Raw genomic sequence first — 19976 nt, 5'->3', positions numbered from 1 at the left:
TCAGCAACACAAACCACAAGAGGACATCGAGAGTAAAGTTAAACTTTACTTTACAGTAATTTTTCTTCTATATACAAAGAATTACAGTACATGTTCTGGGAGCACCTGGGCAGGGCAACCCTCTTTTCATTATAAGTTTCACATACACAGCCAACAGTCTAAGGGGAGCAAAATGAAAGTAATCAATGGTCCAAGACTCTCCCCTCTCCCTCTTCTAAAAATAATATACATGCTGGAAATATGTAGTTTTCTCTCACCTGCTCTGGCATTCCTTCTTACAACTGACAGACAACTCCTGGCCAGGGCTGAGCACCCCCTTGTCCCCCCTGGCCTCTGCCTTGGCTGGGATCCTTGACTCCTGATGTGTTTCCCTCTACCTGAGCCTGCAGAACAGGACCCTGTGGGGGACCCCCATTCACTGCCACCCTGTAGGCAGCAGACTTCAGAGGAGAAGGAAGGCAGCATGGGGCTGCTCACACCAAGGTTCCTCCCACAAGCAAACCTCTCACTCACAGCTCCAGCACAACTTACGCTGCTGCCATGAGTGTCCCCCCATGTCCCTGGGCAGTGAGCAGCCACCCTCCCCAGGGCCCTCAGCTAGCTGGCAGCCAGGACCCAGCTAAGAGCACACAGTGCTGGGAGGGTGGCAGGGGACATTAAAAGCGAGGCACGGTGCCCAACAGTCAGTGTCTCGAGGGTGAGCAGGCTGGTGGGGCAGTGAGCTTGGCACCACGGATATGCAGGGCTGGGAGTGCCACTGCTGAAAGGTTTCCATGGCCCCTCGCAGGGAAAGCCACTCCTGCCTGCTCCCAACACATCTCACCTCCCACCCATGCCGGCCCGGGGCCACCCTCAGCTCCAGCCACACTCCACCTTGAGCCTCCCAGTGCTTGCTGCTTTTCCTTTTAACAAGTTCCCAGTGTCTAAAAAAATACACAAAACCCAGTTCTTTGAAGTCAACAACTCGGAAACATCAGAAAAAGAAACAAAAACTGAAACCAGCTCAGTACCAAACGGACACGAAGAACATGCAGTAGCGGGTGCCTGCTTGCTTCACTTGGCTCCACGGGCTCCCCACGGGGCTCAGTGGCACACTGGTTTGAGTCTCAAAACCACCACAAACTGAAGGAACCGAATCACTCTTTGTCCTGGTTCAGTCACACGTGCTGAAGCCCGGCCCCAGCTCCAGGGGGATGGGATCAGCTGGCCAAGAAGCCCCAGCCCTCGGGCCAGGAGCCGTGTGAGTCCAGCCCTACTGTGCTAAGCTGCCAACGGTTTACAATAGCACCACAATAGCCCAAGGGCTTTGCCGAGGGCAAACTTGATTAAAACTTTACCTTGAAATAGGCCATAGCAACACCCATTTCTCAGATTTCCCTAGGAGGTAGATTCAGTGCTGTAGGGACTGTCCATCACTGCTGCTCCTCCAGCCCGAGCTCACACAATCTGTCCTGTCCCCCTGGCACCTAACTTTGCTTACATCATTTTTGTAGGACCTGGAGCAGGAATCTTGCATTCTCTCATCTCCTGCTAAGCAAGGACACTGCTACCCCATAGGCGAGACTCCTGCTGAAGCCAAGCAAGTGGCAGAGCAGTTCCCAAGCTCCAGTGTCCTATGTCCCAGGCCCTGGGAGCCCCAAGCACCCATCAGCCCAGCTGTGCTGCTGCAAGAGGAGCAGCCTCCCCTGCAAATACTGCCACCAGCGTTACCACTATCACAGGAGGGTGGGTAATTAGCGTGGGCAAAGCCTGGGAGATCAAACACAGCATCTCCCCACACTTTCAGAGCAGCTGCACGATTTGCCACTTTGCTTTAACACTCACTGGCTAGCAAAGGTCGAAAACATCATCAGTAATTTAGGGCAAAGCACATTACAAGCAGGTTACAATTATGGTTATTCCAAACATCAAGCAAAATCAGAAGTTAAGGCTGAAATTAAAAATAAACAGAAGGTGTTGAAGGTGTGAGGTTTCTCAAACTCCCCCTGCCCTGTAAACAACACTGGCTGTGGTGTCCAGACAGGGCATACCCACAGCATACTCAGGGCTAACACACTGCCAAGAGCATCAAGGTTAGGGCTGCTTTTGCTTTCTCTTTCTTGTTTTTTTTTCCTGTGAAACTAAGCTGAAGCTTTTCTAGCAAATGCACTGTCTCACCTTAGTTCTTTAATGTCCTTTACATTCAACCATCTCTCTTATCTCCCAAATTTTAACACCAGCCACACCTTCAGAGCCTCTGCCTGCAGGGGTTTAACCCTGAATTGACTTGTGCTCCCATGGTACCACCTAGATGCTTTGTGTATTGAAGTGACTCTGGTACCTGTGGAGCTTTTTTTTTGTTAAATAGGAAAAATTTAACTAGAGAACAGCAATAAAGCAAGCTACCATGATCTAATTTGCATCTGGAGACATGCAGTAGGTGAGGTGATTATTCCTTCCAGTGGTAACTCTCCTGCTAGATTCACCAGAGCCCTGGCTGACAGTGGGCACTGGGGAAGATGGGACAAGCCAGGCAGAACAGCGGCCTGTGCCTGTTCCCCTCCTGCCCACACATCCCACTGGTCCTGTGGTGGCTCCTCCTCTGCACCCTCATCCTGAGGGGGCACACGGTCCTGACCATGCTGTTACTCCTCATCAGAGCTCCTCTGTCACCAAAGGGCACCTGGGACTCTCCTGCCCACACTGGAAATCCAACACTAAATTGGGTCCTGTGGTGGGGTGGAGGTCCTGGCTGCTGACCCCAGCCCACTGCTCTGAGCAGGGGCAGCAGTTATCCTGGCAGCAGGAATGTTGACCAGAAAAGTGTTCATACAGGAGCAGAGCCTGCATCCCCTGCAGAAATGGGAGCCTACCAGGAACAAGTCTGGAAAATTCTTGTGAGCCATTGTGGGACACCAGGGAAGGGACAGAGATAATTACACCCTTGATTCTTCTACAGTGCTCCACACCAGTGAATCAACACAGGAGTCACCTCTCACCCACCTTGGGTGCAATTAGGGCCCTCCAACACAGCAACAGAGCATCACAGCTTTGGCATGGAGCTGTTGCACAGGTCTGAGCCCAACACAAGGCTGCAGCAGTGTCTCTCCCACAGAGTCTGGGTATGGGTTACTTTGCCTGTACCCTCTACTTTTAAAATCTCCCATGATTCAAGCTGGCTGAATCCTGAAGGCAGCAACGAACAGCAGCAAACAAACCCAACTGCTTCAACAAAGATGTGTCCCTCTCCTCCTCCTCCAAGGCAGTGCTGCCAGCTGCCACCACAGTGAGTCACCTTGAGTACAGAAAATGCCCACATTTCCTTCACAAGGGTTTTGCTGCCTGAAGCTGTTCCCCAGCTCATGCTCCCTGATGAGGGCAGGCTGGACAAAGGCAGGGCTGCTCTCTACAGCTGGTCAGACCTTGTTTACATGACCCAAAACAGCCCAGAGACTCCCAAAAGCACCACTACTCCCTCCGAAAGGCTCTCCTGATGTGACAGAGCATCACCCAGGGCTCCAGCAAGGATGAAGAGGGAAGAGCAGCCTCCTGGCTTCCTCCTTCAATGATGTTCCTCAACACCAGTTTTGCCAAGCAGCCTCCTAGCTATGCTGAACTCAACTTTCCAACAGTAGCTACAAGGTAGCAAGCCAGAAACCTGGATCCTTGTGGAAAAGTAAGACAAGCAAGTCAGGATACAGTAGCTGCAAAAAGTAGGCTGTGGGAAATGCCATGCAACAGTTTAATTCACCGCTCCAAACAAGCTTTTGGGTAAGCACCTGCTGGCATGAAAGGCGGCTGCTGCCATGAGCCTCACCCTGCTACGTGAGCCCGCGATTTATAGAAGTGATTTTTTTCAAACCTGCTCTTGTGAGAATTCACTGAGAACTTCTCCATTTTACAGATTTAAAAAAGCCTGCACCAAAAATATTCACAGTTTATTTTTTCATGAAACAAGTAACTAGTTAACACGTGACAATGCGAAGCGGAGGTGGACAGAGCAGTGCAGAGACCTCTCTGGTTACAGCGGGAGCTAGCTGGGCGCTGGCACTGAGGAAACCCTACTTACACAATCTACATGACTAAGTCCAGCTCATGGGAAGGCTTATAAATGTAAATTCAAGATTTATTTTCCTTCTCACACATGATAAATACTTAATATACTGAACGTCATAATTTTAAATTTTTTTTTTTAAAACCTTAATGAATGCCCTTAAGGTAATCTTCTCTCTCAATGGATCTGAGTTGTCCTGATTCCCTTTGTGGAGGAGTCACGCAGGAATGCAAGCTGCTTGCATTTCCCTAGTTTCAGCAGCAAGCAGGAACTGACCTGCCAGTCTTCCCGGAAAAAAAAAAAAAAAACAACAACATTAAACAAGTAAGTTTCCATAAGCCATAAAGCTTTTCCAAGTCGTGAGCTATTCTACAAAGGATTTGAAATGATTTGGACTAAAGAAAAGATGCACCATAGCACTGGTAATGTCCCCTTGTGGCCAGCACACCCAGCCTTTACAGCAGGACGTTATCTTGGGGTGCACACAACAGGAAAGGAGAACGGATCAGGATTTGTCTTGGTACAGGTGTCTGCCTCCCTTCATAGAAAACTGCAAGGCTCGTGACCGTCTGCTCTGGGAACAGCAGGCACTTGCAAGCCAGGTGGGAACAAGGACCTGCTCCCATGCTGGAGGAAGGAGGCCAGAATGGGGCTGAACTCTCCCTTCCTGGGGAGGGCCTGTGGATCTGCCTGCAAGGAGAAGGATACACACACTGGAGCTGTGCAAGGGTCTGGCGGTGGCACGGAGATCCGAGGCTGCGGCCCCAGATCGGTGGAGTTCAGGTAATTACAGAGGTAATGTGTTGTGAGAGTGGGAAAAAGCTGGGCAGCAGCGTTTCCTTGGCAGGACACCAACCCTCTCCAGGCCAGGCAGTGCCACCAAAGGAGGTCTGTCCTCCTCCTGCCTGCAAGGGTGCTGGTGGTCACAAGATGCTGCAGGTCCCTGGGACTCTACTGCCTGCCCCATGAGAACCACAGCCAAGCCAACTTCTGCCTCAACACTTGAGTGAATGGCTTTCAGCAGGCCTAGCATGGACACCAGCCTGATGACCACCAGGTACTTAACATTGCCTTCACTGTAAAAAGGAGAAGAGGAAAAAAGAAAGCCAGCCAGCTGCTGGAGCCCACTGTGTTCCAGTGTGAGAACTACAATTCAGTTGGATGGACGCACACGCGCGCACACACATGCACACCAACATGGTCCAGTTAATTCAAGTCTCCTTTGGTTGTAGAAGAGTTAAGCCAGAAGCTACACAAGGGGAAGGTGTTGAGATGGGTCCCGATTCAGCTAGGGCACCCTTGCCTCCGTGCTGTGCAGCGAGCAGGACAGGCTTGGCTTGCTGCTGGCAACACCAGGTGTGATGGGAACACGTTCTGAACACATCTGAGGCAAAGGGAGAAAGGACTGCTCAGTCCGCTGGCTCACGCTGACAGCAGAGGTCTAGAAGAGACTGGATGGAAATTTGAAAGGGAGCATTGTCCCCCTGGCAGGGCAGCGCTCAGCACCTCCAAGAACCCGCTCTGCTCTGCTATTGCTGCTTTATGGGTCACTACGCTGTCAAGTGGAGGAAAACACTCCGTGTGTCCTGTGCTAAAGGATTAAGACACAAGAATGAAAAAACTGCCAGATGACTTCTTCCAAAATCTCTCTTTTCCCTGACTTCCACCAGATTTCCTGCTTCTTGGGCCTGGCCAGTCACAGCTCTGTAAAAAAGGAGCCTGAATGGATACTGCCTATTGCTGGGGAAAACTGCACTGAGTGAGTGCAGGAGCTCCACTCCCATCTCACTGGAGACGATCCCTGTCCTTTTGCAAGCCACACACAGCATGTCCCAGTGAACACATGGACAAACCTCGTAAAGCAACGCCCTGCAGGGACAGAGACCGGGGCAGGTGACATAAAATCCCTTTCCTGTTTCTGAAGTCTGGCAAGGACACACACCCGAGTGCTCACCATGTGATCCCTGAAACATCTCCAGTGCCAGGGCAGCCTGACTGATCCACTTTCTTTAAATGTAGTAACAAGAGCAAGACCCCTGGCTGTGCCTGGGAACCCACCTATGAATCAAACCTGGAGCTTGAACACGTTGGATCAGTAATGTGACCATTTCAATGGAATTGGAGATTTTTACCCAGAGTGGACTCTTTATTTCAGCTTTACCATTTGTAAAAGGAAGAGGAAAAGGTCACGGATGCTCTCTCCCTTTGGCTGGGCCAGACTCAGATTTAAGAGAATGTCCTTGCTCATGTCACAAGAGAATATGGATGGGATGTGCATGGGTTAGGGGCTGGGCTCAGGGAAGTGAATAAAAAAAACAAAAGATTCCCCCTCCCTAAACATTAAACGACTGAAACCTGCCTCCCATATTCACCAACCTCACTTTGGCTCTGAGTCAGCCAACTCACGACAGACAGAATCCTGGTTACGGGCTAGCGCTGTGTTTTGTTCAGGCAAAGGGTCCTGCCCCCGAGGAGTCTGTAGTTTTCCACTCAGCCAAGCAATCTGGTCAATTGTCTGAATGTTCTCGACAAGCCACTGCATCTGCTCCGGGGGCACAGGTGCTTCCCTGGCTGGCCGAGGGGTCTGCTCGAATGCACACAATCTCTCTGATGTCCACGGGGTCTGCTCTGAGGCGGCTGAGGCCACTTCCCAGCTGGGCTGAAGGGTTGGCTCGGGTAGTTTCTCTGCTGTCCGGGAAGGCTGCTCCGCAGGGGCTTTTGTGGCGGACCAGTGGCTTTGCTCATGTGTCTGTAGTTTCTCCGTAGGCCAAGGTACTTGTCCGACGTGTGTCACTGCCTTCCCAGCAGACCAAGAGATTTGCTCCCCAGCTAACATGGTCCTCTCTTTCTGCTGGGGACTCAGCTCCACAGCTGGGGCTCCTCTCTCCTTCAGCTGAGCGTTCTGGTCGACGGGACGCAGCGCCTTCTCCGACAGCAACAGCCTCGGAGCTGACGCAGCTAGAGGCTTGTCCAAGGCTTGGGGCCGAGGAGCCACAGCAGCAGCCAACTTATCCGATGCCTGAGGCCACGGGGCTGTAAGAGTGAGAGGCCGAGACACCCCGGAGCTGAGAGGCTTTTCCAAAGGAAGAACCCGCAGGGCCCCAGAGTCTGCAGCCTTCTCTGGAGGAAGGGGTTGCAGCACCCGGGGGGAGGAGAGAGACTTCTGTGTGAGCGGGATCCGAAGGGCTCCTGAGCTGAGACCCTTCTCTGTGGGCAGGATCTGAGGCATACCCGAAACAGCAGCCTTCTCTGGAGGCAGGGGATGGGGTGACTCAGAGCTGGGAGACTTCTCTGTGTCTGGGACCCGCACTGCTCCAGAGAAGGAAGCCTGTTCTAGAGGCAGGGATTGTGGTACTGCTGATCCAGGAGCCTTCTCTGAGGGCAGGATCTGTGAGACTGGGGAGTCTGGGGCTTTTTCAACAGAAACAGACCACAGCACCTCAGGACTGGAAGCCATCTCCAACTCTGGGACCTGTGGCACCACAGAGCTGGAAGCCTCTTCCACAGCCTGTGGCTGCGGACTGCGGGCAGAGGAATCATCCAACGGCTGGAGCTGATCAGCCTCAGGAGGTTCATCCTCTGGCTGGGACTGCAGCATCCCCACCGTGGCCAGGAGTCCGTCAGACAGTGGGGGATGCACAGGGAACTCATCCAGCAGCTCGGGCTGCTGGGCCCCGCTGTCAATGAGGGATTTGTCTGATAACTCCAAAATCTCGGGGGCATCAGGAGTCTCATCTGTCAGCTGGAGCTGCAGGTCACCATCAGTGACAAGTGACTCATCCAACGCGGAGTGCGGTGATCCCGGAGGAGATTTGCTCGGCAGCTGAGGCTGCGAGGCGTCACTGGAGGACTCGTCCAGTGGCCAGAGCACCGCGTTGCTGGGAGGTTTGTCGGGCTGCTGAGGCCGCAGCGCTACAATGATGGGCTGCTTCTCTGACTGCAGCCTGAGGGACAGGGCAGCCTGGGGCTTGTCTGATGGCTGCAGGCGAAGTGACAGGGTGGTGGGAGGTTTGTCTGAAGGCTGAAGCCGGAGCGAGAGGGTAGTGGAAGGTTTGTTGGATGGCTTCAGCCTCAGTGACAAGGTGGCGGGGGGTTTATTAGACGGTGGCAGTCTCAGAGCCAGGGTGGCAGGTGGTTTGTCTGGTGAAGGTAGCCTGAGGGCCAGGGTGGTGGGGGGCTTGTTTGATGGCTGCAACCTCAGGGCAAGGGTGGTGGGGGGTTTGTCTGTAGAAGGCAGCCTCAGCGCTAGGGTGGCAGGGGGTTTTTCTGGTGACTGCAGTCTGAGGGCCACAGGCTGAGGTAGGCTGTCCAGGGGCTGAACACTCAAGTCTGTGTCTGCCTCTGTTTCTGCAGGCAGCTGCTCTGGTGGCTGAGTGTCCTCTCCGTTAGTCAGGCCTTCTATGGGACGTGCATACTCACGAATTTCTCCTGGTTCTAGAGGGTGAGGCCCACAGGGATCATGCTCTGTACAGCATAATCGTCCATCCAGCTTGGAGATGAAGAGCATTCCTTCCCGGTGCTGCTTGCAGAAGGACCTGGGGCACATCTCGCAGAATGAAGCTGCTTCCTTACCACACACATCACACTGATGCCATGGGCACTCCCACTTTCCTGCAGCACAGACATGGGAGAAAAGACACAACTTAAGAGTAGGACAAGGGCAAGAGACAAAGGCCTGCTGCAAAGGGAGTTCAGAGGAAAGTGAGAGCACTCCTGTAATACCCACACACAATTCTACATGTCCTTTTCAGTTTCTGCCTTGACAGGCAGTTAACACCAATCTGCATTCTCAGAAGCAGCAAGGGCAATGATAATCATGACAAACACAACCACATCAGCTCAGACCAAAAGCCCATCTGGCTCCTGCACAGCACTAACCAACAGAAGTGTCTAGAGAGGAGCAGACACCCCCAGCTTGCACATCATCTCTGTAGCTCTGATTTTCATAGAAAACAGCAGTGGTTATCTGTGCACAATACCCAAATGACTTTTAAAGCTAACATGTCAAATTAATCCTTTAATTCTGGGTCAAGAACCTCCCTTCCTGTTTTTAAGAAAGAAGAAGTGAGAGAGCAGTGATCACAAGGGCTAAGTTTCTATTGTCTCTGAACCCAAAGGCACATCCTTAACCTCTGGCCATGTATGGCCACCACAAAACAAAGCTGCTCCTCCCAGCAGCTCCATCCTCACAGCAAACCTACTGACCATCAGTACCAATACCACCAGCAGGCAAAACACAACATTACACTTCAGAGATTGCTGCTTGTCTCACTTGTAGATGACCTCCCTGGCTCAGCCTGCTGCTCCCTCAGCCAAGGCTGTGGTTGGCTCTACCAAATGCCTCGAGTTCATAGACACAAGCAGGCACACGCTGAGCTCCACAGATTTGTGGCTGTGGCTACCAGTTCCTTCTTTCCAGGGAGGCTGTTCCTGCAGCACAGCACTGAACAGCTGTGGGCATTGCTCCCTGGACTTGTGCAACAGCAGCTCTCCACTCCCCTCTCTCACGCTGCTTTTCCCCTGGGATTGAAGGCAACATGAAGTAAGTTTTTCCCCTCCTTTGAAGCCAGTCCAAGGCTTCTGTTCCAGTCTCAAAATATGCACACTGCTCTTCTGTGTCTTTTCCAATTTTTCAGTACTTTTTTTCCAAGTGAGGATGTTTAACACTTCCCATGGTCTCCCCTGCTCCTGGCTCACAGTGCTGCAGCACAGGCTGTCACTGCTCTCCCTGCACCAGCCACATCCCAGAGAGCCACACAACACTGGGCCACTGCAAAGACTCTGGTATCATCCCTGCAGTGGTCATTTGTACAGATGGAAAATAAAATAAAAAATAAATAAAATGAAACCTGCTAGTTTGTTGCAGGAAGGACAAATCCTATCAAACCACTGTAATAGTCTTTGACAGGATAAAAAGGTCCAATGAATAAGCACCCTCTCCAGGGGCAGCCCAGAACTCTTGGAAATAAGATCACACAATTAGCAAACATGCAAACAAGTAGGAAATTCCAATTACTTGACAGCAATGCTCATGGCAGAGGAAACATCTGAAGTAGAAAGTGCTGAACCTTTCATGTCCTAAATGATACTCTGAGGAGCAGGTTATGAAAATCACTGCCTATGTGTGAAAAGAGTAAAAATGCTACAACTGACTGAAAACCATTCTCAAAAACCAGTTATTAACGGTCCTGTGGCAGACTGAGGAGGTATTTCAAATTAAATCCTTCAGAAGTATATTCTAATGTGTACATTCAAATTTCTGAAAGCAGAACAGCAAATACTCTTACAGATAAGGTAGATAACATCAAGCCTGTAAGGGAGTGCAAAAATCCAGTTGGACAGGCTCAGAATTTAAAGTGGACAATTGCTTTTGTACCAACAAGGTGTAATTAAATAAAGACGGTTGCAAAACAGGATCACAAGAGGAAGAAATAAATATGAGAAAAGGATCAAGATAGAAACTCAAGAAGGATAAATCAAACCATAAACATGACAACAACATACATTATTTTTGCAAAACATAATTTTCAAAGAAATTTTATGTAAAAAACAAAATATAATTATTCTGTCAGAGTAAGCAATGCCTTGGCTGCAATGCTGTTAAAGTACTTGTTTCCAGTTTTAAAAAAATGTGTAGGCAAGTGGGACACTTGCCAGAGTGTCCAGAGCACATCAAGAATAAAAACTTGAGGCTGTGTTTGTATAAGCCGGAAAAGGACTGAGACAACAATCCTCCACTATGTAAAAAAAATGTCTATCAGAGCTGGCAATCCTTTGTGATTTTAAGTCAGGCTGCTAGGAGAAACTTTGCAAATGGAAAGCAGGGGAAGAGGCTGGAGGCTGGACTGTACTTTTAAAGTATTTTATTATTTCAAATTTTGCCCTAATTTCACCACAAACTAGAATATGTTTTGGTACTGGTCTCTTCTATATGAACTAATGGCTATTCAGACATTTAAGAGATTGTTTTCTAACTCCTAATTTCCAGCAGTGCTTCTCCTCACCATTCAACTCACAACTGTCTTCAGCTTTGGGAAAACAGCCAGTATAATAACCAATATCTCAGCTATTGTTGGGATTATGCTCTGTCAGGTTTGAAGAATGGGGTCAGTTCACAACCACCATCTCAGGCAAGGACCAGCTCCCCCTTCAGCAACTAGTTCATCTTTTTGTAGTCACAGTGGGGTGCAAACCAGGGCTTGGTTGTTTGGACAACAAGGTCTGTTCAAGTGAGAAAGATTTCTCTAAACTTTAAGATGCTGTGAATAGAGTGCAAGGTCATGAGCAGCATCCAGGCCACCCAGGGCCAACACTGTGACCCTAGCAGAGCCCAGCTGTGCAGAGCACTGACCTGCAGGTCTCTTGGTCAGGTTGAGGCAGTCAGCATGGTACACCTTGGGGCAGCCTGACTTCTTACAAGAGACCAGCTGCCCTCCGTCCCCACAGCTGAAACACTCGTCCTCCCGCTCCTTCATCACCTCCGCCTGCGACCTGCGCTTCATCTGCGGCCGCCTCTTGAGCTTCTTGGACTTCTCCTCACTGAGGCTGGGCTGGCTCTGTGGGTGAAACAATGTGGGTTAATGCAGGGCTCTGCCCCATCCATCTGCTCCTTTCCTGCTCCAAACAAAAATCCCACTGCCAGCTACACCCTGTGCAGCATCTCCAGTGCTGCTTGGTAATTGGTAGCTAATTTACTACAGCAAATAGCTCCCAGTTGTTTGGAAACAGCCTGGAAGTCCTGCAGCAAAGCTTGGCTCAATATGGGATTTATAAAACTAGCAACAGCAGAATGAGGAGCTGGGGTTGCCTGGTGTCACTGAGCTCCTGCCACCTCTCACAGACTCTTCAGCTCAAAGCAGTCAGGTCTCCTGGCACACATGATTCATAAGGAATCTATCCAGGGCCTTCCTGGACTTTTTCATTCATCACTTCCCCCTCCATTTTCAGTCTGCATTTATCTGTCAGCAGTTTAGACTTATTTGTTCTTGTGTCAGTGCTGCTCTTTCATATCAGAATCAAAATCTTTAGGGTTGGAAAAGACCTCCAAGATTATCCAGTTCAACATTTGAAGCTTTTCTGTCTCCCCAAAGAAACCTCTGGGACACACTCTCCTGCTTGCAAACTGAAACTTTCACAGTCTGCACACTCAGTGTCCCCAGTGACTTTTCTCTGCCCTTACTGAGTATATTTATCCCAAACGAAAGTCACAGAATTACACATGCTACCTCAGATAACATCTCACAGGCAGTGTACAAAGACATCAACACTTAGCCAAAAGAACAGGAAATTCCCCCAAAGCACTGCCCCCATTTGCCTTTTCCACAGCTGTGTCACACCACAGCTCAGTGCTGTGGCAGCTGAGCTGCACAGTGGCTCCTTCTTCACCCTGACTGCCCAGCCATGACCTTCTCATGGTGGATTTATTTCTGCTGTTAACCTCTCCAGGTGTGTACTGTGGAATATCCAATCTCTATTCCTCCATACTCAGTCATTCCTTTGCAACTGCCCCATCCTCTCACTCCCCCACGCCAATGACAACTGAACTCTGTGTCACCAGCACAGTTAAATTATCCCTGTAGTGAAGGAACTACAGCTGGACCCAGGACAGGCAACTAAAAGGTTCACGGGCTCTCTTCTCTGGCCTAAGGCTTCCTCCAACCCTGCTCTTCCAACTCCCCCTCCAAGCCAGAATGAGCCTCCCATTGTGTGGAACACTCAATTCCACAAAGATGATGCTTCTTGCCCCGAGTCCTGACCTTATCAAAGCACCATCATTTTAACTTATCTAAGGAGACATGAACTAAATTCTGTGCCATTTTCTACATCTCTTTGTGTTCAAGTATGCATTCTCCATGCAGGACATCTCTGTGTGCTGGGATAATGCATATGAAGCAATTTTTACATCCTTTATTCTCCATAAACATTGTGCATAATATTTCCATCACCAAAGCATTTTAAAACCTTGGTCTCCAGACCTACAATTTCAGAAGGCTGCAGTTGGCTTTCCAGCTTTCCTGTCACCAAGGAGTTACATCCCTTGATTGTCTCCTTCCTCTTCACGTGTCGATGTTTCTGCTTTCATACCATCATTCCCCCTGACAATGGGGACAAGTCAGGCCTTTCTTATCACTGAAAATGCAGGCACTGAAATGCCTGCATCTAAACTATGCCACCGATTTTCTGCGCCTACTTCCTCGGCCATCTAATTACACAGAGAACAAGAAAATCCCTTCACAGCTAATTTGAATGTCTAAGAGAGGTCTAACAGCTGGACTAAGCGATTCCCACTTGCTCCCTGCAGTAGAATAGACTCCCAAACATTCCTCCACTTTTAAGAGTAAACTTGAGTATAATCAGTTTTGTCTTGCTGTATCTTCAGGAAGCTTAAAAATCCATCTACTGTGAGAAGAATTTTTTAGAAAACCACCCCAAGGTATTGTTTTCTTGGTATTGTTTCTTAGCCCATCTCATCAAGATGGAATGAGTTGCCTCAGATATCACAAAGGAATATGAATGCCAACTAAAGGGCACCTTTCTCTGTTTTCATCCTGCAACCTGCAATTTCAAGGCAAAAACTACAGTCAAACCATGTATAACACAGGGGCAGCACAAAATCAATTGAACTTTAAATTGCAACCTGAAAAAGAACTAAATACATCAGATGTGCAACTCCACTCCTCTGTCAGATTCTGAAGACATCAATTTTTTTATTTTTATAAATTAATTTTTCTGAAGGCCTAATCTCTGGAGCATTCATAAAACCTTCCCTATATTGATGGGGCTCAACAACTGTGCTGCTGGAGGTTTTTAACCCTTAACTGTGGGCACGGCAGGATGCACATGCCAGAGCAGAGGGATTACAGACTGATTTGGTGAAGCATTCGTAACAAATCAACAGCTGAGACATAGATTTAGCGGGTGACAGCTGGGAACTCGGCCAACTGCTCCTGTTATTTCCTTTTCCCAGTGAGAACCAGCTCACACAAGGAGGTAATTGAAATCAATTCCTGTTACTGCAACATTACAGTTACAAATCGAAACTCTCAAAAAGTCAGTGAGTTCTCAAAGCTGGTGGTTTTTCTACTACAGATATAGCAAATTTCTTATGTCTGTCTGACGCATAAAAATCAGTCATTTCATTAAAACCAGAATAAAACCAAAAATTTTAGTGCAGAATAAATGGTGAAGTAGCAGCCTTCTGGCTCTAAAGCAACCTCAGTGTGAAGGAATGTGAGTTTGCTGGCCTTCCATGCATGCTCACAATTTACTCCATTTACTTTTGGGTTGAGTTGTATTATCTTGATTATCTGACAAAGTCTTTCCCATGCCTGTCCTTTGCTCCTCTAGTGCTATGGAAATTGTCATTATAAGAAGTAGAAAGTTAAAAACAAAAAACCAACAACCTCTTTCTTTTATTCCTTCAGTGTAAAATAAAACTTCCTGTCATTATTTATAGCAACTCTGTTAACTGAAGACTAAGATTTGCTCTCTCAGAATGAAAACTCGAATATTTAACTCATTTCAAGCACTGTTCCCATGGTCACACTGAAATGATCTCTTCAACCTGAAACCTCTGTAACCAATGAATTATACACATCTATGCAAAGAGGTGATTTAGAAGAACAAAAGCTTAAAGGATGCATCATACCTTAGGCCTTACTCCTAGGAAGCCACTGCAGTTTGGGGCACCACATTTACAAACAGTCTTTCCATTTCCCAAACACTCCAGATTGTAGTTGAAAGTCAGCTCAGTCCCTGGCACAAAAGCAGATCAAAACCAAGCAAGTTGTTAATGAATTACAGAGTAGAATTTTTACTGCTGAAGTAAAAGCACTTTTTAAATATAATGTCACAAATGTTTCCACCTCCACACCATACTATTAACCTCCCCAGAGATCTGTGTAGATTGAAAATTCAGTGCAACCCCTCACCCCTTCCACATTTTACAGCTAAAAAGGGCATTGATCCTGTAGCAGAGCCCTGTATCAACCCCCATTAATACCATGGCTGTGTGTGTTTCATTATATTAGTGTTGCTGTTAAGCCTCGTGAATACTCACATGAAAATAAAAATTAAATCCCCTTGCAGGGAGCTACAAACCCTCCCTTTTCCCTACAGAACCCTGAGGCTACTGTAGGCATTGACAGTCAGTTCCTTACCAGCTTTGATATTTACAAGTGCGAAGAGCCCGACCCTAGTGTCACCATTCACACACCATTTCTGTGTCTCACAGTTGGGCTGGCAGCAGTGATTCATGAACCGAGCATAGTTGCCCTTTGGCCCAGCATCAATGATTCGGTCCTGGAATTGCAAAAAAAAACAAAACCCAGAAAATAACATTTCAATCAGCTGTCATCAACTGCAATCAACCAGCTCTGGTAAATCACATGGCAATACAGGTTCCTGCACATCATCCTTCTCAAAGACACAGGGTTCGAAAACAGCCAGGACAGTGACACTGTTGCTTTCTGGGAAACAAGGTCTCTTTGCGGCATCAGTACTGGTAAACATCACCCCAACACACTTCCAAGGCAGTGGTTCCAGGCCCCAACTTCTGCTTAAAAGCAAAATAGCAGTTCCTATTTCTTCCTTGTCAGTGTATAGTAGGAAAACAGGAAGAGTGTGCAAGCTGAGGTGCACTGGTGCACAGCTTGTTACAGGGCTGGAGAGGAGAGGGAAACTGCAACTGAGATTTGCTTTTGTAGTAATAAGGGAGATGTTAACACTTGGGTCTGCCCCATCAGCCAGACAAGGAGAACAAGATATGGTCAGTGTGAACTTGCAGCAGGATGAGGGGAAAGACATAAAGCAGTCACTGTTATCCTGTCCCACACTTGACAGTTTCCTCCCCATGTCTGCCTGCATGGTTTCCTTCTCATCTTTCCATGGCTGAGTGACAAAGTGTGGTAAGCAGCTGAAAAACCACTTAAACCTCTGAAAATCAGGAGCTCATAGCAACAACCTGCCCTGCAGGACCCACTGGGGAGCGTGTGGGTGTAACTAAATCCATCATTCTACTGAGAACAGCAAGGCCTGAGATCTGAACTCAGATTAAGGTCTTGCTGTGCCTGTAAGTTACATGACTGAGGGCTGATGGCTCTTCTGGCAGACACCAGTCCCGTTTTGGGCTCTCCAAGTTCCAGCTGCTGGGAAGAATCCCAATGCTCTCAAATTCAGCCTTTTATGCTGAAGCAGGATTCACAGTCCTCAGACAACTGTCCTCACCTCTTCTGAACAAACTCAGGCAATGTCTGTTCAGACTTCCCTCCTAACCCTGAAATCCAACCTGAAGCTCCCCTACTACACTTTAGTTCATCTAGTCACTTCAGAGGAAAAGCAGAGCAGCTCATCAGCAATGCTTAGCACCTTTTTACTAGATGGAGTATCATGCCTTCCTTGCCATCGTTTTACTTCAGTTTAGGATGCTGGAGAGCAAGAGATTCCTTGCACATACCTTATCCAGTGTCAACATGTAGAAATTGGTAATGTCATGCTCCTGAGCATAGCGGATTCGGGCTCGGCACTCCTCTTCGTCAATTAGCTCCCCAACATATTCATTAACAAATTCACCCTGCCAGACAGAAAACAACAAGCTGATAAGACAAACGATCTGCAGGATGGAGGAACATCCACCTTTGTGCTAGAACCGAGCTTGTGTTTCCTTCCTAGAAATCTCTCCATGTGCTTTGCAGCCAGTCTGACCTATAACCTTCACCAAGCACCCTGAACCATATACCCTTTTCACATGCTCAAATAACTCAAAATAAATTAAATAAACAACTGTGACCATCAGGTTATTCTTTGTGCCAAAGAAAGAATTAGCATCGAGGGACAGCACAGAAGTCAACCACAACAGCACTTTTCTGCAAAGCTCAAAGCACTGCCCTAATTGCATTCCTGCTGAACACAATATCCCTTTGGGGACCAACCACATGGAGCAGCAGGATGCACCTGGGGTACCTGCTCCTGCAGTGAACCCATGGAGTTCTCCTGGACCCTACTCCAGCCACTAAAGAGAACCCCAGCTCTGCTTCAGCGGGGTTAATAGGTCCCCCCACTAAATAACTGAGTATTCCTGTTTCCAGAATGTCTGCTGGAAGTGAAACAAGCACATTGAATGGCTGAAACATCCTTTAACTTATGGCACAGCAGGCAGCAAAGTTTTCAACAGGACAAACTGACATTTTGTCTCTTCTATCAAGATCTCCCTCCTATCATGTTATCCCTACCCCTTCTTCAGATGTTCTTTTCTACTATGCTAACAGCCTTCTGTTTCACTTCATCCTTTATTAGCTGTGGGGTTCTTCTGGATTTAACATTCCTCCTTTGTTCAGCATAGTCCAAAGAACTACTCTTCTTTGCATTTAAAAAATACATACAAGTGTTTTGGGTGGAGATAATCAGTTTCAGCACTAATAACAGCCACTGTTATTATTGTCCAAGATACTGCCCTTTTTTAAGATCAAGCCTTGGTTTCTGTTTCTGACACAAGATTCTCAAGCTGGATAAGCTTGGCTAGTCAAGAATGGGAGGGAGGAATAATCACTGTTCCCCATCTGGAAATCCTGAGCACTGTTCTATTGTTCTTACAAGCAGACTGACCAAGCAATCACCTTTCTTACCCCGTGGGACATCAACAAGGAAATAATTTTCTCAGTCAGCTGAGCCAAAACACTCTTGTCAAGACTGGAAAGATTAAATAAATAATTGTTTTTTTTCTAAATGGCATTCTATAGAAAGAAGTAATCTCCAAATTCAGTTTTCAAACTAAGAGTGACAAGAGAAAGTGACACAGAAGGAGCATACGTACCTTCCTGATGTCAGTTTTGGCCTGCAAGCCCCAGCCTCGGGCCAGCGTGCGGAAGATCTGCACCTCGGGGTACTGGCGTTTGGAGAAGCACTGGTTCTGGCAGCGCTCCCCAGCAGGACACACCATGGGGTGGCACTCGTAGAGCAACATGCGGTTGATGCACTCGGAGTCCAGGCCGCAGGGGTTCTCGTCCGTGGGTTTGCAGTTGCAGCGCGGTATCTCAGACAGGTCTGCAGTGAAGATCTGCACCTTCCCCACCGGCCGGTTCACCTTCAATGCACACGAGGGACATGAGCTCTTGGGAGCTACAGGTTACCCCGACAGGCACTTCTATACTCCACACCCTTGCCTATGAGCTGATGGGCTGCAGTGACTTAGTGACAGCGAGGGGCAGAAGGACACAAGTACAGGCACAGCTGTACTTCTGGGTATATTATTTCAAGAGGCAGAAGGTTAGAGGAAAGAGCTCAGGAGGATCCAGATCCCCACTAGCATCACCTGGTGCAGTGTGTACTCTGTGACCCTGGAAGGGTGAGAGGCTGCCAAGTGTCCCCCTCCCATCATCACTAAGCCCACATCCAGCTCAGGTGGCCAGCCCAGTGCTCTTGCCTGGCACACATCATCCCTGTGATCAGCACCAAAACACTTTCTGCATCGAACTGCACCTTTTCCAGTCTGAGTGTCAGGTGCTTTTCCTCAGCTTTCCCTTACTGCCCTGCTTTTTGAATGTTACCTTCAAGCTGGTTTGTGCTCTCAGCTGTCACATCTGTGACAGAAGGCCTACCATGCAGTTACCTCCCTACCCAACTGTCCTGCAGATGTGAATGGAAGCCAAACCAGACAAGGCTGGGGTTGGAAGGCCCAAAGAGGAGCTCAGAGTTAAGCCAAGGAGCTCTCTAAAATCCGCTCCAGAAGGAAGCAGAGTGCAGCACCAGGTGGAGAAGCGACTGGCGTGTCTGTGGCATGAGCTGCGTCCTTGGGGTTTGGTTAAAGGCAGCGAACGCTGAAAAGCAGGCAACAGAGAGTCAGGACTTTGGAGAGAGACACTGAAGAAAAGCTCCTTGCTGTTCTTTCCCTGGGTGAACCATTGTCTCACTCTCCTCTCCAAGAACATGAAAGGAATAGATTTTAGCAAAACTATTCCAGCCCCCTATAAGTTACCTAGCCCCACCCACAGTTTCCACATTGACAGCCTGAGTCTGGCCTGGTCCTGATCCCTCTTTGTTTAAACACAAACCCTGCAAAAATCCCTCATTAAACTCTTCAACATGGTCTCCCCCACCTTCCTCCTCGAACTGCATCCCACCTCCAACCTTCCTTGTCACTCAGGTTCTCCTCTGCTCCTTCCCATCTCTTACCCAGACTCATCACCTCTTTAGGAGTGGCAAGACTCACAGGATTGTGTCAACCCACCACTGGTACTGCTCTGGCAGTGCCACTCCACACCACACACAGCACACGTGCCCTACTCTCTGAGGCACTGCTGGAAAAAAAACCAAAACAGGGCAATGCTTGGACTAGTCATAAGTCTGGCATGATGAAGGATCCCAATTGCATTTTCCAGCAGCCTCTTGTGTGGGTGTTACTTGGGATGGACTTGAGGTGCTGATCTCCTTAGAAGGAGTGGACACAAACAGCTTCAGCCATTCCACCCTGAAGCCCTCTCCAGGTCACCATCTGCTCCTGCAAACTGCTTTGCTTTCATGGAGACAAACAGCTTGCATCCAGACCTCAGAAAAGCTGCCATGACTAATGACCACAACCGTCATTATTTATACAGAAGGGTATTTCAAAAGCTCTAAACTGCTTCCAAAGTTCCTTCATGTTGTGGCCAGAGAGACCTAAAAATAGCTATAATGAGAAACTACTTCCTCCACTGAAGCTGCCAGGCCCATACTGCTGCCACAGCATTCAGCTGAGTTCTTTCCACCACACAGTAACTCATGCAGGATATACCTGTCTGCCTAAAAATCCCAGTTAGATACAAAAAGTGCCAGAAATCAGTTAAGCTTTTTGCATACAAAAGGGAAGGAGCAGACAGAAGCAGTAAAGTCCCTGAGTCAATGGGTTTCTGGTCAGTTGGGATCCACTTCTCAGACACAGGTACATGCTTGGACCCAGCTCTCCTCTCAA

At 48.4% G+C, this 19976-nt stretch overlaps 1 protein-coding gene across 3 annotated transcripts in view; it reads right to left on the bottom strand.

The window, feature by feature from the left end:
* Positions 1-26: 26 nt before the first annotated feature.
* The window catches only part of NSD1 (nuclear receptor binding SET domain protein 1), a 63758-nt gene continuing 43808 nt past the window's right edge, over positions 27-19976 (bottom strand). For all 3 annotated transcript variants that reach the window (XM_033073322.2, XM_033073323.2, XM_033073324.2), the window contains 6 exons: positions 17844-18113; positions 16488-16604; positions 15193-15334; positions 14682-14788; positions 11385-11589; positions 27-8644 (listed from right to left, as the gene is read on the bottom strand). In XM_033073322.2, coding sequence (XP_032929213.1) covers positions 6411-8644; positions 11385-11589; positions 14682-14788; positions 15193-15334; positions 16488-16604; positions 17844-18113 — 3075 coding nt within the window. In that variant the 3' untranslated portion in view covers positions 27-6410. The remainder of the gene's footprint in view (positions 8645-11384; positions 11590-14681; positions 14789-15192; positions 15335-16487; positions 16605-17843; positions 18114-19976) is intronic.

The sequence above is a fragment of the Catharus ustulatus genome, chromosome 15 (genome assembly GCF_009819885.2).
Source record: "Catharus ustulatus isolate bCatUst1 chromosome 15, bCatUst1.pri.v2, whole genome shotgun sequence".
Taxonomy (NCBI): Eukaryota; Metazoa; Chordata; class Aves; order Passeriformes; family Turdidae; genus Catharus; species Catharus ustulatus.
This window is presented reverse-complemented; position numbering and strand designations above follow the sequence as displayed.